Source organism: Cricetulus griseus, chromosome 6 (genome assembly GCF_003668045.3).
Source record: "Cricetulus griseus strain 17A/GY chromosome 6, alternate assembly CriGri-PICRH-1.0, whole genome shotgun sequence".
Taxonomy (NCBI): domain Eukaryota; kingdom Metazoa; phylum Chordata; class Mammalia; order Rodentia; family Cricetidae; genus Cricetulus; species Cricetulus griseus.
In genome coordinates this window covers 94,603,888-94,620,488 of record NC_048599.1, presented here as the reverse complement: position 1 = coordinate 94,620,488, position 16,601 = coordinate 94,603,888, and the positions used below count along the sequence as shown (strand labels likewise).

Below are 16,601 nucleotides of genomic sequence, written 5' to 3'. Positions count from 1 at the left end.
ACAGGTTACTTTGAAAAGGAGCGATGTTGTGGTTTCTGAAAATATTGAGTAGTGTATAATGTTTATGAGAGTGCCTCAATAAATTATATCACCATCAACAAACAAATATTCAAGCCACATTGAAGGGGAATTGTGTTTACTGGTTAGTCACTAAGGGATAAAAAGAAACCTAAACATTTGGTGACAACCTTAGCATGAGCTGAAAGCAAGTACAAAGTATCTTATATGAGGGGCTTAGTGAGTGTGGAAGTAATGTTAGCAGTGTACATAAGCAGCTATGTACAGCAGCTCTCTGTGCTTTACAGAGCTGAAGAGGTTGCCTTACATCAATCAGAAGGCAAAACTGAAAGAGATGCCCTGCTGTCCATGCCCACCTCAAAGCAGAGGCACTCTGTGACCCTTCACCCAGTACTGGCCCTTAACAACACAGCACTAGCTCCATGGTCACTCCATTTTTCCTTATTCTTCAACAACTCCACTTGGTAATTTCAGGTTTTTTCCCATTGGAATATTTTCTAATTTAAACAAGTAATAAATTTTCTATCAAATGCTCTAAGATATCTTTAAAGTTATGATTACTTTAAACAAAGTTTCAACTAAAAATTTCATATTGTTGAATAAATTTCCAAAAATCTGAAAGAAATAATTCAAAATTTGATACAGTCTAGTGTTTATTTATGTTATGGCAGATACACTTGAATTTCAAAATTTAAAACATATAAAAAGTGGTTTGGGACTAACACCTGTATCAATAGTTGACAAGTGTCTCGGTTGTCTATTATACAGCAGGGTACATGGTAGTGCTGATGCCAACTGGGCGGCATGGGATGAGATTATCAGTAGGCTTTCTACAGGCAACAGTAAATGCTGCTGTTGGAAAAGTTCAGAATCCGCTTCCAATGCTCACATTGTCTAACATTTCTAAGGTTAAATAGTGTTAGAGTATTTAGTTTGGCAAATGGTCAAAATAAAGTAGAAATGTATTTGTAAGCATCACAGAAATGGACATTCAGTCTTGATCTCAGTAAGAACCATAGGTACAGGTCAGAACTCTCCCTATATGAAATAATTTACACACAGATGAGTGCTATCATATCACTATCTAAAATAATCACTAAATACAATTCATTTTCAGAAATAAACAAGCAAGTTTTTTTTTCATTATCAGTTATCAAAAACATAGTGTTAGGGTATTTCAAACAAATGATACTCTAAAATCATAGAATTTCACTGAGTTTTGAGAATGTGCAACTAAATCAACCAAGTATACCTTAGTACAACCATATTAGGAAGCCAATGATCAGAAAATACAATGGCATGAAGAAAATTTGATCCACAAAACTGTTTTCAGGCTTTAAGGTAAAATAGTTCCACAGTTTACAGATAAAACAAGGCAACAAAAACGCGTGCTTGTCTTTAGTAAGTATTCTATGCAGAAGATGTAACACTTTGTTTGTAGACAGCATGGTATGCGTTTCGCAGCAATACATAAGGAAAGCAAGATTCCAAGAGATCCATTGTTAGGAATGGTGATTCCTGTACAATCTGGAAAAGTCAAAAAAACATGTCAAAAAACAAGTTACTCACTCAATGGGAGTGGTAAACAGCTCTATATTCTTCTCATTAGAAACAGACACAAACTATTTTATTTCAAGATCTAAAATACAAATGTGCCACAGTAAATTCTATTGAAATACTTTCAAATGGTACTTTCAAGTTTATGAATTAATCAATAGGAATGAATAGAACATAAATCCTCAGCAATACTCTAAACATAAATATGAATACAAAAATATTTAAAATGTAGTGGCATATTTCAAGAGACTCAAAATGAGCTAGAAAGGAAAGTAAAAAATAATAATAAGACCAAGTATAGTTAAATGGAGAGCAGCAAATTCTAATGTCCAAAAGGAAAAAGAAATATACGTGTGTGACTGGAGAGATCATTTGGGAAAAAACTGAAGTTACGAGTTCTGCTGATTTTCTAAGGCTAAGGAAACCACTTTGAGAAGAGCCTTACGGCAGATTCATAGACACAGCCATGGGGAAGCTCAGAGAACTAAACTTGAAAACATAACAGGAAAACACAAGGCCTGCATACATACATACAGGACATCACACAGTGCTCATCTTTGGTCTTATTAGTTCTTATGATGAACCTATGGCTACATGGAAGTGATTTCAGTCTTTGCAGGAGTTTTTAAAAAGTGTACAGCTTGGGTGGAGTGAACACAAGAAATGGAGAAAACCCAAAAATCGAGAAAGAAACAAAAACAAAATGAAACATCAACAAAACTTTCACTTGCCAAGAAGATGTGTGTTAAGGACTAGACTATTTTTTGTTATCAATAAAAGTTAATTAAATTGAAATAAGACATACCATATCCAGTAGCAAATAAACAGATTCTCTATTTCTTGTTGTAGTTTTATCTGTCTCTTGGCCGATTTTCAGTAGACTGGAGGACGCAAGCTTAAAAGTACATACATGTAATCAGGGGGGTTGGGAATAAAATGCTGCTCACCTACTTGTTTATTCTCAGCATAGCCTGATCCCCAAAACAAGCTTCAATTATTCAATGTATAATAAACAATGAGCTAGAGACCTTACATCAACTAACAACTATGGGGTGTGTGTGTATGTATATGTACATGTGTATATATATATATATATATATATATTATACATTATATAGCACATATATATACATGTATATATATATATATATAAAATCAAATACTTGTTAAAACTGACATTTTCCTCAAATTTGTTTCTTAAGATGATGCCAATTATTTTTTCACTTCCCAATATCTATAATAACAATACAGCAGCCCTTCCTTTTACAAATGGTTTTGCTTTTGTTGGCCAACCATGGTTGGAAAACAAAATAGAAAATTTTAGATTTTCTAATTTCTTATAATCAGTTCCTAAATTTGAATTATATGTCATTCTAAGTAGATGGAATCTTGTATGATTTTGCTCCATCTTCCCTGGAAACAGAGTTCTCCCTCTGCCCAGCATATCCCCCTGCTTGTTAGTCAGTTGGCCACCAGTTACTTGATGAATGGCGTGGTAACGCAGTTTGTATGTTCAAGTGGCCCTTGCTATATAATGGTGCCCACGCACCAGCAGTACTGCTTGCACTTGTACAGTTAAGGAGAAACAGTAAGTCTTTCCTTCACGTGAAAATGTAGAGATCCACACAGGAAGGAAGTTTCTACCATGACTCTGAAATCCCCAGAAAAATCCAATCTACCTGCAAAAGGACATCTGTTCTGGTGTTGCTGCCACATGGCAAACTGAAGGTTATAGCTACGGTGTATGCCACAGTACCAGTGATGAACACAAGGACCTCAGAAATAAAAACATAACCAGAATGTGGGCGACAGTCATACTGTTCACACACATTCCAGAACTAGAAAAAATGTTGGAAGAAGGGTTTCAATTAAAAGCTCTATGACTAATAGACAACATCTGACCATCCTGAACTTCTGCAGAAAGAGACAATGAAAATGTAATGCTGGGCCAGGCATGGTGGCATATGTCTTTAATCTAAACACTCTGGAGGCAGGTGGATCTCTATGAGTTTGAAGCTAGCTGGGTCTATATACTGAGTTCCAGGACAGCCCGGACAAAAAAACAACCAAACCAACCCAAAAAACCAGTAATGATGAGGGAGGGAGGGAGAGTGGGAGGGAATTTAATGCATGTGATTCAATCGGACTAGAGTATTAATTAGTTTATTAGGACCAAATCTACCTCCCTGGTATTTGATTGTAATCAACCAGCAATTCAAACAAACCCAAACCTGGACATAATACAGTATTGAAAACTATTTGTTATTATGGACACAGTATCATTTATTAAACCTGCAATGGCTTAAATAAAAACTAGAAACAATATGAGGAACTCATGAACACAGTGATGAATGAGTTATTTTAAAGGCTTTCTGAGGACAGATAGTAACTGCTGATTATAATATTCTTCCAAAAGGTTTCTGTTAAAGGCTGTTGAGAATCCCCAACTATCAACAATTACCTGCTACTAATGTTCAAGAACTACACCAAGCCACGTCTGATGGGCAGACTCAGCACTACTCTCTTTTGGTAGCACATTATGTAAGACATTCTCATGGCCTAACCATCAGTATTATCCAAAGCAGTGGGTCCTGACTTTGAAGCACTGTCAAAAATCAACACCCAACCTCATGCTATGCAGTGTCTATAACATTCACCTGCACTTATCTCACCCACACCCTTGTCACCTCAGTATGGCAAGGGTGAACACACTACAACAAAGTATACTGAAAGACCACACTCCCTTGACTTTTGTTATAGTATATTGGTGAACATTTTCTATCATTTCTGCTAATAATTTATGATACTTTAATAGTTTACTGTGTGTAGTTAGTGTACATGTATGTATTCGGTTCAGTCCTACCACTTGGGGTGGGAGATTTTGAATGCATTATCTTATTGATAAGAGCTAAATTTATTGTGTTTTTTTTTAACTCTTAAATAAGAAGACAATTTCATACCGGATTTGAATTTCATAGTAATTGCAAAGGAGGACATTAAACCCGGAACAGAATATAGCAAATAAAAAAAAACAGCTGAATTTTAATACTATTTTCAAACTTAAGTTTTCTCCTTAAATTACCACTACAAATATAAAATACATATATATATGTATGTACGTATGTATGTATGTATGTATACACACACACAATTTAAAAGCTGACAAGATTTTCAACCAAGAAAAGAACTTAAATATTCTAGGGTTTTTTGCTTGACCTCTTTCCTTTCAGCAAAGTATGAAAAAGATATTCTAATAGGGAAAAAAAATTGCGTAAAGCCATGTCTGACACACAGATATAACACTACTCTCTTTTGGTAGCAAGTCACATTTTTATGGTTTCATTTATTTTTGTTTATGTGTGTATGGATATGCCTGCATGAGTGTGTGTATAAGTGGGCATCTGACCCTGAGACCTGGAGTTAAGAGGCAGTTGTGAGAAGTCTGATGTGGGTGCTGGGAACTGTACCTGGGTCCTCTGGTAGAGCAGTAAGCAACCTCAACTGCGGAGCCATCTCTCCAGCCTCGCAAATCATATTTTTGTACTCATTAAAAGTATTTCTTTAAATAACTGGAAGTAAGGTATTTACCTTTTGCTACTGTTGTAAATTAAAAAAAAAAAAAGGACATGTGAGAGCCTGAATATGCCATTTGTGTGCCAGCAGTGCCCACACTAGCCAGAATGTCAGATCCCCTGGAACTGAAGTTACAGTTGGTTGTGAGCTTCGAATGTAGGTCTGGGAACTGAGAAGCAAATAATCTTAACTGATAAGCCATCTCTCTGGCCCCTCGTGTTTTTGGAGAGAGGTTCTCACCCTTTAACTCAGGCTGGCCGGCCTGGGACTTGTAATCCTATTTCTGCCTCCCCATTAGTCAAGGTATAGGCATTATATCTATCATAGCTCTCAAGCAGTACTTTTATTGTGGAGTTTGTTGCCATCTGTGATCTTTAAGTAAATGGAAATGAATAAATTGCATCTTTTAAAGGACACATTATCTCTCTTTGCTTCCATTTTTCTTTAAAGGAAAAAAAAAATCTTTCGAATGTGAAAAAAATCTCTAGTCCAAACATTAGTTTAAGCAAAAATGTCATATATGGTAGAGAAGGGGAGACAGTCTAAGCTGGAGGGAAAATAATGATAAATTTGATGTAACCTATTCTCTTTCCAAATATAAAACGGTAAAAAATGAGCAAGATTTATATATTTAATAAATTGAGAACAAAAATATCACTGAAAAACAAACAACAAAATGTAAAAGTAATGGGAATTTACTGTTAGGTAAATTTTGTTTTCTTTGTAAAATGTCACGAGTTCTGATATTTGAATAGACATACCGCCAGGAATTCTTTAAGTCGGTCTTCAATACTTCCTTTGTGAATTGTAAACAAAGCTGCAGCGATCTGGTTGATGGCTTTGGCCAAACAATGTATATTGTTGCAGTGCCCTGAGAAAGTACAAAAAGGATTTTGCAGTTTGTTGACCCCAAATTTTAAACACACAGAAGGCAAGCCTTAATAACTCCTCAGACAAAAAAAAGCAGTATGACTAAAAGTTAGGATGCAAAGTGATTTACTCTTTTCCTTTTATGAGCATTGTGAGTTTTTAAATATCACAGCAAGGATGCAAGTAATGATCAGGTCAGTATTTCATTAGCAGGGAAACACTCTGGAAAGATGGGACACTCAGATGTATACCTTGGAAATGTACATGATGAAGGCTAAGGTTCTTTAGAGCATGACGTCTCTCAATCCCTAAAATCACCCCATGACCTGGGCATGCACACCATCTTCTGCTGTACTGTCAAGCTGACCTATACACATTTCATATTTCAGAAAACTACAACTTCAAAACCGAAACAGATGCCCATTTTAAAGCTACGGTTTGGCAGAACTTAATCTATATTGTATCAGAAAAGAACATAGATTACCTAAAGCAAAAAAGTATCTACAACATTGAAAACAATCTTTCAGTGTCCCAACAAGTTTGAGCCAGGTACCTTCTATAGCAGGGCTGTACTGCGACATCACATTGCTGGCCAGTGTAGGCAAGGAGACTGCTACAAAGACCATCAGGAGGCAAGCAATCTTATATTCTTCTTCTGGACTAATGTTGTCTAAAGAAACAATGAGGAATAAAAATCAAGCTTTTCTTCAAGATTATTTAAAAGTTAATAATCTAATCTAGAAAAAAATAAAGGCAATAACATTTTAATCTAAATTTCCTAAGTGAAAAATGATGAAAAATGATGAGAACATCATATATGATGCCATTTATAAATTTTTCTACCCCATAATCTAAAAATTTACTGAAAGAAAAGAATCTTTCTTTCCCTAAGATAGCTATGAATATCATTTAAAGTATATTGCTTAAAGAATACCAATATTGAAAAGGGGACTGCATTACCTATTTCTCTATTCTAGAAAACAAGAGGAAGCAGTTACAAATGAGAATATCTAGCATACTCTATAGCTATAAGACAATAATCTTTACTAAAATATTTACGGTATTTAAATTGTTCTGACTAGCACTTGACTTCTTACCTGATACTTGGGAGCTTCTAGTTACCCTGTAGTTTGTAATTATATGCAACTATGGGTTGATCATAGGAAGAAACAAACCACGTAATATTTTAAATTTTTGGTTAATCATAAAAAAAAATACCTATAAGCAACAATGCATATAATGAATCATGAAAACAAAGTGTAACTAGTAAGAAAACTAATGGACTAAGACTATATCTTGGTTCAAAAAAATTGAAAACGGGCCTGGAGATGAATCAGTGGCTAACAGCACTTGCTACTCTTGCAGAGGACCTGGGTTCAGTTCTCAAAACTCACATGGTGGTTCACAATCATCTCTAACTCCCCTTCCAAGGGCTGATGCCCTTTTCTTTATTCCTTGGGAACCCGGCATGCACATGGAGGATATATAAGTGCAGGCAAAACACTCATACACATTAATAAAAAATTACAAAATAAAATAAAGAGTGGAGAAGGGCATTTCAATACAAAGAAAACAAAACTTATTTACACTGCAGACAAATCTAGAATTATGTGAAACAATTTTGGTATTATGTTTCAAAAGACTGGCCTTAAAATGCCTAAATGGTCATTAATATTTATCAACTTTTTTACGATGATTATCCATTCTAATTAAAATGGGACACCAGTTCCCAACTTCCTGGCTATCATAAGGACAGTCTTCCACTAGCATACAAATGTTCTCAACTTTTTCATCTCAGAAGTCCTTCTCATAAGCTGGGGTATAGCTCAAGCGTGTTATGTGCAAGGCCTACCTGTGATTCCCAAGGCAACAAAGAAGCCTTGATTTTCCACCTACCTCTAACTTGATGTCCCTGTTCCCGACAGAGCTGTTTCTAACTTAATATCTGCAGTCCCCTTTCTGCATCCATCTGAGTGCTGCTGCACTGGAACTCCACTGACACTGATCTCATCATCATAGCTCACTGAGGCTGCACAGCTGATGAGTCCCTCTCCACTTTCTTCAGAGCTTTCTTCCCAGTTTTTGTTTGTTTTTCTCTAACTCCACTGGTCCTTCCACCTCAGTTTCTATGTGGTTCTTCCTTCTCCCTGAGCTCATTGAAGCTGAAATGGTGTTGTTCCTCTTGACTGATGGACCTATCTACACTAAATGGCTTTAACAGCCTCATCTGATAATATGGCTCAGACAGTATATACATAATGGCCATGCCAAAGAAAGACTCCAAAAAGTAAGGCATTTTGTCTTTTCTATCTTGCTGTGTTCCAATTAAAAAAAAAAAAAGCTTAATACTAAGAAGACATCTGCAAAAGTACGTACGACATGCACACTTAGGCTGCCCTATAATTTTAATAGGAATATTACCTATCTGTTAGTGCATTTTACCTGATTTTTGTGAGGAAAGAGCTACAACTAAGGCAGGATCAATCTCACATGGTAATCCAGCAGCTGACGATAACTCATACACATTCATTGCAACCTGACAAAATACAAGAATTACAAAGAATCAGTATTTTAACAAACTACTGAGAAAGTTTAGTTTAGTAAGAAAATATTTATGGTTTAAATCAGTCTGCCTACATACTAGATGATTTCAGCAACTTAGCTGAAGCAGGGATAGCTAACCTACACTGGATAACACTGTTCCTTGTAACTTCCCACTGTGCAGACAAACAAGACTTGTAGTCAGTCCCTCTGTGGCAAGTTCCACGGAATCACTCTAAAGTTTCTATTAGTCTTGGAAACATGGATGTAAAATATTAAGTCAAAAGAAATGAATAAATGAAGCTAGTTGTAGTGGCTCACACCTGTACTATCAACACTTCAGAGTTCAAGGCCAGCCTTGGCTACACAATGAGTTCCAGCTCAGCCTGGGCTAGAGTAAAAGCCAAGAGAGGAAAAAACAAACAAAAGTGAATTAATATTACTGAACTTATGCTTAAGTCCACAGTAATTTAATAAAAACTTTTAGGAATTCAATGCTTAATCAAATTGATAAACATAGCAAATTAATTACAGAAAAATTTAAGAAAACACTAACTTAAAAATGTGATAAAGCAATTTCTGGCAAGTTATTTTCAACATCATACATGGATTCCAATTATTCAGGCTGACTGATACTTTACTTAAAAACTGTGCATATAATTAGTTATCTTTGATATTACAGCTAATAAACCACAGACAAATGGAAACAACCATGCACTAAGTTCCATAGACATACACTGCTCACCACATACAAACACAAATTCAAAATGCATCAACGACATAAATGTAAAAGCTAAAATTTTAAAAAATTTGGAAGAAAATACAAGCATAAATCTTGATGGCCTTTGTCAAGATGATGTTTATTTGTGTAATTTGATAGTAAAACTACAAAAAGAAGAAAAAACAGGCAAGCTAAAGTACACTGAAATTAAAGAGTTCTGTACTTCTTGAATACCATCAAGAAACTGGAAAGATAATTCAGTGGGGGAAATGTACAAATTATGACTCTATTGAGGATTTTAAAAGTAAAACGATGTGAGCCAGTGATAAAAAGGCACTTGCATAAGCCTAGCAACTCGAGTTCAACCACTAGAGCCAGGCAAAGGTGAAAAGACAGGGTGAACTCTGTACACACAGATGACAACATGGTTTAAAAATGGGCACAGGATCCAAATAAACCTGTCTCTGAAGAAGCCATAGAGATATATCAACAAATGTGTGCCATCTCTTATATGGAGGAAATGCAAACCCAAATGATGTGGCACCACTGCACACCTACTAAAATGGCTCTCATCAAGAAGACAAGGATTAGATACAGAAAATCCTGGCACCTTCATTCATTGTTGATAGCAATATAAACACATGTTGCCATGGCCAATCAGTTTGGTGTTTCCTCAAAGCTAAGCACAGTTTTTATAGCAATTCCATTTCTTATACAAGAGAACAAAAACATCAACAAAGATAAACAAAATAGCATTATTTGCAATAGGTGAGAAGTAAGAACAACCCCTATCACTAATTGATGGCCAAATAAGCAAACTATGGCATATTGGTGGAACATGAAAACACGCCAAGTTAAAGAAGTCTGAGTCAAAAGAATATCTGTTGTATAATTTATACATAGCACTCAAAACAGGCAAGTGTGCAGTTAGAGACACAGTCATCTAGGATTGGGGGTGGGATTAAAGTGGGGAGTGCCTGCTATGGGTACTGATGCTCTTTGTAAACTGTGAAAGTCACAACTCTGTGATTACACCCAAAACCACTTAACCACTTTAGATGAGTGAATTTTATAAGGATAAAGCTGTTAGAAATCATGTTTGGATTCTTTAAGCAAAGTAAATTTTACTGACAGTTTGCTAGAAACTAAACACAATTATATCAACTAATAGGAATTGGATGATTAATTCAATGTGGGCAGAGTATTAGAATTCTCAGCACCTGTGCATCAGTGTGTTCATAAGAATTGTGTAGCCTTGAGCTTTCTGCAGCATTTCCAATTAAGAAAAATTCATTTTCTGCTATATTCATAGAGTTTCCATCATAAATTCATTGCTCTCAAATGCATATTTCTGCAAAGCACTATAGGAAAATCAAAAATTAAAAGAAACAAGGCTTTGTCCAATGCATATTTCTGCAAAACACTATAGGAAAATCAAAAATTAAAAGAAACAAGGCTTTATCCTTTAAGATGTTTATTATCTGGTATAAATACAGGTAGAAGAAAAATAAGTTCTCCGCTAGCACTAAGACAGTATTTTTTATCATTGGGGAAATCTCGAAATGGTTGTTAGAAAATAGCAAGTGAACCTGGCCTTAATAGCTAGGCAGGACTCCTACATGCAGAAATAGAAAAGGGCAGTGCTTCAAGTAGAATAAATGAAGAGGGCAAATGGATACATGAGAGAATGAATAGCTCAAATGATACATATGAAGAGAGAGGCAGATAAACAGAGCAGTAGATGATAAGCCATTTGAATAAAGCAAGCAAGGTGGCATAAATCTGTAAGCCCAACATTTGGGAGGTTGAGGCAGGAGGATTATTTAGAATTCTAGGTCAGCCTGAGATTCACTGGAAGACGCTCAAGCCCTACTCCACTCTAAAGTTTGAAAGGCATCACTCTGAAACTTGAACACTATTCAAGAGTCAAGGAATGCAAAGGGTGCTCGAAAGATGGTTCATTGAGCAGAGGCACTGGCCACCAAGCCTGACAGCCTAAGTTTGATTCCTGGGAGACACACACGCACTTATACAGTAAGCCAAGTATAAAATCATCTCTCAAACATGGACACTAACAATAACTATGACTCCTTTTATATCACATAATTTAAATACATTAGGAGATCACAGCTGAGATTAAACCCATGGCTGGATCACATGGATCAAAAATTTTAAAATAAATAATTATGGATCTTTAAAAGGCTGTTGACTTCCTGTCTTCCTGTCTTTTTTTTTTTTTTTTTTTTGAGACAGGGTTTCTCTGTGTAGATTTGGAGCCTATCTTGGCACTCGCTCTGGAGACCAGGCTGTCCTCGAACTCACAGAGATCCACCTGCCTCTGCCTCCCGAGTACTGGGATTAAAGGCGTGCGCCACCAACGCCCGGCAACTTCCTGTCTTATATTCATTAAAAAATGATGTGAAAGAAAACTGGTTTTGATTAGACTACAGAAATTTTTGTCTAAGACTTTTAAACACTTATTTTTAAAACTGGTTACAACTGAATTTAAAACAACTTATTTTGCTGCTTTATGGCCATGCAAGAAAAAGCTGTCTAAGAGGAAAAAGATCAATTTTTAACAAATTTTATGTCCTTTTAGTTGATTATTAAAGAAGACTGACTTTCAAAATGCTTAGGAAGTTTTTGGTGCTAAGAAATCAGAGAAGCAATAGCACAGGCAAGAATGCTATTTCCAGGTTTGTTACCACTTCATTTCACATGTAACTTGAACATCTCACTTTAAAACTACAAAAGCTCTACCTTCATGTCAGTTTCCCTTGGAATGTGATCCTTGAAATCTTCAATGGAACTCACAAGGAAAGGAATGTGGTAAGACAAAACCTAGGCAGGAAATGAACAAAAACACAGGGTCAGTACTCACGCAGCCTATATATTAATAAAATACACTACCAACTGATAAGGTCAAATTTTCACAAAAAAACATATTATCTACTTCACTGGGCCTTTCTAAAAGGCCAAAATGCACGGAAATGATATATATTCAGTGTTAAAATTAGTACAGTTCAAAAGGAACACTTTAATGTAGGGCAAAGCTGAAATGGTGTATTAACCAAATTTTAATACTAAACAAAAAAGGTACTTTATTTATCATCACTATGCAAACTGGAATTTTACTATTGCTGTGAATTTTAACTTTTGGAAAATAAAAAGATGATATGGAAATGATTCTTACATCTCTCAGTGCTTCTTGTGCCAATGATCGGAAGGATAAAATAACACCAATTATGGTCATCCTTTTCAAGACACTGTCAACAGCTAAATTACAAGGAAGGGGAGAAGAGAAGAAAATATAAAACATTAGCTTCCTTCTTAGCTTTGGATAAAATTCTCAAAAATCAAAATTTCTGGAATAAATTCCATGACTAATTGTAATTTGACTCAATAAGTGTTTGTTTAAAGAGGCTAATGCATTGATAGCCAATATTTAAATTATTTATCAATTCACACACACACACACACACACATATTAAAACTCTGCTCTTTTAAATGTATTAGAAGATTGACATTGATCAAGATCTTGAAATAATATGTAATCCCCCTCATACACTTGGCAGAGACAGGCGTAAGAAGAGAGCTTGGGAGAAAGGCCATTAGCATAGTTAGGAGTTAAACCCTCAGATGGAACAGGAACTCTTGAGTAAATTATTTTATTTATATTTTAAAATTTTTACTTTATTTTATGTGTATGGGTATTTCGCCTGCATGTATGTGTGTACCTTTTATGTGCGAGGTAACTGCAGAGGCCAGAAGTGGGCAACAGATGCCTGGAACTGCAGTTATAGAGGGTTATGAGTTGCCATGTGGGTGCTGGGAGTACAGCCAGTGCTCTTAACCTCAGTCATCTCTCCAGCTATTCCAATTTATTTTTTTTGGGGGGGGTGTGTGTGGTTGAGACAGGGTTTCAATGTGTATTCCTGGCTGTGTTGTTACTCACTCTGCAGACCTGCTGGCCTTGAACACAAAGAACCGCCTGCATCTCAAGTGCTGGGATTAAAGGTGTGCGCCACCACTACTTACTTCCTAGTTTAATTTTTTAAACACTTTTTAAAATATGCATTTCTGTGAGTCTCTCTGTGTGACTTAAGTGTGTGGGTATCCAAGGAGGCCAGAAGAAGGTGTCAGATGCCCTGGAATTAAGAGCTGTGTTCACTGCTGAGGGGATTGAGAATCTGGAGCAAACTCCAGTCCTCTGCAAGAATAGCAAGTACCTTTTAACTGCTGAGTTAATCTCTCTAACCCCCTGGAGAAAATTCTTCAGTTGTGGGTAAAAAATGAAACAATTGCTTATTGAGATCATAAGCAGATCTATGGACAAACCACCTGAACACCTCTGAACTCAGAAGCTAAGCAGGGCTATGCTGGTCAGTGCTGGATGGAGATTCTAAACAGGTGGTGCAGAGCTAAGTTACTGGAACCCATGGTGATGGCCTTGATTACGTGCATGTTGCTCAGAGAAAATAACTTTGAAAATGGTTATTATATACTTAATATTCAAACTGTCCTAACAAAATAAGAGTGGGATCAAAGGGAATATTTTATTAAACACCCTATACAAGGCAATAGACTATGTAATAACATAAATATAGAAAACAATCTGGGCTTTAGTGCAAGCAATCTAAACAGATAAGAGAAGAGGAGGCCAGGGAGAGAACACAGTGGGTAAAGTGTTGGTTTGGATTTTCAGCACTCATGTAAAAGCTGGGCACGGTTTCGAAATCATGTAATTCTAGTGCCATGGAGTGGCCACAGGCCAGCCATTTTCTATGACTGGTGAGCTTCAAGTTCTGAGAAAACCTTGTCTCAAAAACACAACATGGAAAACAATTGAGGAGGACACCTGACATAAACCCTGGGGCTCTGAGCATGTGTATCTGAATACACATTCACTTAAATATCACATACACACATAAGCCTCTAATATGACTGCATTTATGTTAGAAAAATTCAAATAAGCAAATTTCTAGAAATAGATATATAGAAAACCACAGATGCAAATTGAAATGCAGGAACTGAGGTATTTTGTTTGGACTAAGAATTTAAACTCTCACTATATATGTTTTACTAGCTAATATAAATAAGAATAATTATGAGCTAAATGTGACAAATTTTAAAAACTGCTAACAAAATAATACAAATATATGGTAAGTTCCACATAAAGAAAAAGCAACCTATTCATCTTGTTATCTGTCTACAGTTTGTCAGTGCCTGATAACCAGCAGATTAGCAGACAGTCAATAAAAGTGAGGCAACAAAAAACTAGGGAAGTGTTTCTACTAGAGGAAAGAAATGATTGAAAAAAATAAAAAAACAAAGAACAAATTATTTGTCTGAGAAAATTTTATCCTAGTTGACATAAAGGAGGACTAGGAAGAAAAGATAATTCTACACCAAAGCTAAACAAGAACTGCTGAAGGGGCTTGCTGCCAAGTCTGACAATTTGAGGTTAGCTTCCAGGACTTGGAGAGAACCAACTTCTGACCTCTACACACAACTGTACACTCTTTCTCTGCGTGTGTGTGTGTGTGTGTGTGTGTGTGTGTCTGTCTCTCTCTCTCTCTCTCTCTCTCTCTCTCTCTCTCTGTGTGTGTGTGTATCACACACACACACTGCCCCCCACACATAGAAATACACTCTAAATGTTAAAAAAGGAGAAAGCTTCACTAACCAAAATTTATAAAAAGATAAATAAAAGACAGTGGAGAAGCTTGGGTTTTAGTGACTAACACAAGACCACCAATGGAACGGAGCACTGGGACACAGAGCTCCAAACTCCAAGACTACTGAGGAATAATTTGCAGTGAAATCACCCTACTAAACATTGTTCTGCAGAAACTTGTAAGTTTAGACATGGTGACAGGAAGACAAAAGGGAATGAAATAAATTTTTGAAAGGAAGAATCATGGCAGAAATCTAGAATGGTTTAGAATCAGGTGGCAGCCTGGCTCCAAGAGAGACTGTTAGAGGACAGAAAGTAAGGACCCAGGACATGATGAGATCTGCTTGAGTGACACAGAAGCCCTAAAGTGAAAACCAAGTTTCACACTGACTCCCAAGTCAGAGCCACTTTTAATAAACCATAATACCTTGTCTCTTTAACACAATGACTTGCTGATTCTAAATCAAACTTCTGACTTTCTGAATATGAAATGAAGGAAGCTTAAGAGAGGGTCAAGGACAAGGAAAAGACTTCATCCCAGAGAATAGTCATCTGCTCCAAGAAGCCTCTCTCAAGCACATCTTTTCTTTTTCTAATAAAACACAAAATGGGCTTAATGTATTTAAGGCTAACTTTATAAATATGGATCACAAAGATTCAATTTAAATTTTAGTTTTGGCAAATCCCAAAGTCTTATTATACATAAAATTCAATCATGCAGATTCTCAATATGGAACTTTAATTAAAGTTCCATTTTGTTTCAACTGCACAGGTAGAATTAAGGACAGGATATTAAACAGCTCGGTCTATTAGTGGTCCCAATGATAAGGTCCAATCAAAAGACTGCTTATTTCTAGGAAAGTTAAGTACAGTAAGGTTGGTAGGGTGGTCATGTCAAATGACTCCAAAAATTGAATGAAACAAAAATAACGAAGGAGAATAAAGAAAACACCGAGATCGCAAAATAATAGTAAAAATTAAAGGTTAAAAAATTTCCATTTATTTCTAATTTTTCCCTGTAAGGCAGTCAAGTTGATTTTTTATTTTTTAAACAACCACATAAGAAACTCAGCTTCGCTCCTCCAACCACCAGTGTTCAGTTCTATGAAATTATCATGTATTTTTTACCAATATCGCTTCTATGGCAAACAGCTCCATCCATCATCCCCCAAACTCCCTTGCTGCTTCCTTTCTAAGTCCTGGCAGCTACTATTGTGTTCTACAAGACCATCTTTAATGCCCTGAAGCACTATGCTAATTCTAATGAAGTTAGGGTTTAAAAGCAGAAGACAGGCAATGAAGTGAATCTCTAAGCATCTGAGAAGAAAATGTCAGGTGTTAAGTACATCAAGTGTACACTGTAATATTTCAGATGACTGACACTGTTTCAGTTATACAATGCTAGGAACAGAAGCCATAGCCTTGCACTTGATAAACCTGCTCCCCGGGACCTGGGATTTTGGAGAGTAGTAAACTCACTCTGCTCTGTTCAATACAAATAAATTTTATTTTGGATTTCTTACATTTTTAATGCTGGGAAAACCTTTACCATTATAAGTAAGGTATAGCTACCTTATCAATTTCAAGAAGATATTTAAAGAAAAATTTAAGCTGTAAATGACAGGCTCAGGGTTTTCATGCAAT

The 16,601-nt window shown here is 36.0% G+C and overlaps 1 protein-coding gene across 2 annotated transcripts in view; it reads right to left on the bottom strand.

Moving 5' to 3' along the window:
- Positions 1 to 646: 646 nt before the first annotated feature.
- The window catches only part of Nckap1 (NCK associated protein 1), a 73,554-nt gene continuing 57,599 nt past the window's right edge, over positions 647 to 16,601 (bottom strand). Inside the window, exons 25-31 of one of the 2 annotated variants that reach the window (XM_027420070.2) lie at positions 12,474 to 12,556; positions 12,041 to 12,121; positions 8,461 to 8,554; positions 6,572 to 6,688; positions 5,910 to 6,019; positions 2,381 to 2,470; positions 647 to 1,545 (exon numbers count right to left, since the gene is read on the bottom strand). In XM_027420070.2, the coding sequence (XP_027275871.1) occupies positions 1,429 to 1,545; positions 2,381 to 2,470; positions 5,910 to 6,019; positions 6,572 to 6,688; positions 8,461 to 8,554; positions 12,041 to 12,121; positions 12,474 to 12,556 (692 nt within the window). In that variant the 3' untranslated portion in view covers positions 647 to 1,428. Of the gene's footprint in view, positions 1,546 to 2,380; positions 2,471 to 2,808; positions 3,351 to 5,909; positions 6,020 to 6,571; positions 6,689 to 8,460; positions 8,555 to 12,040; positions 12,122 to 12,473; positions 12,557 to 16,601 lie in introns of those variants that run through there. The other variant, XM_035447177.1, reaches the window with a different exon arrangement.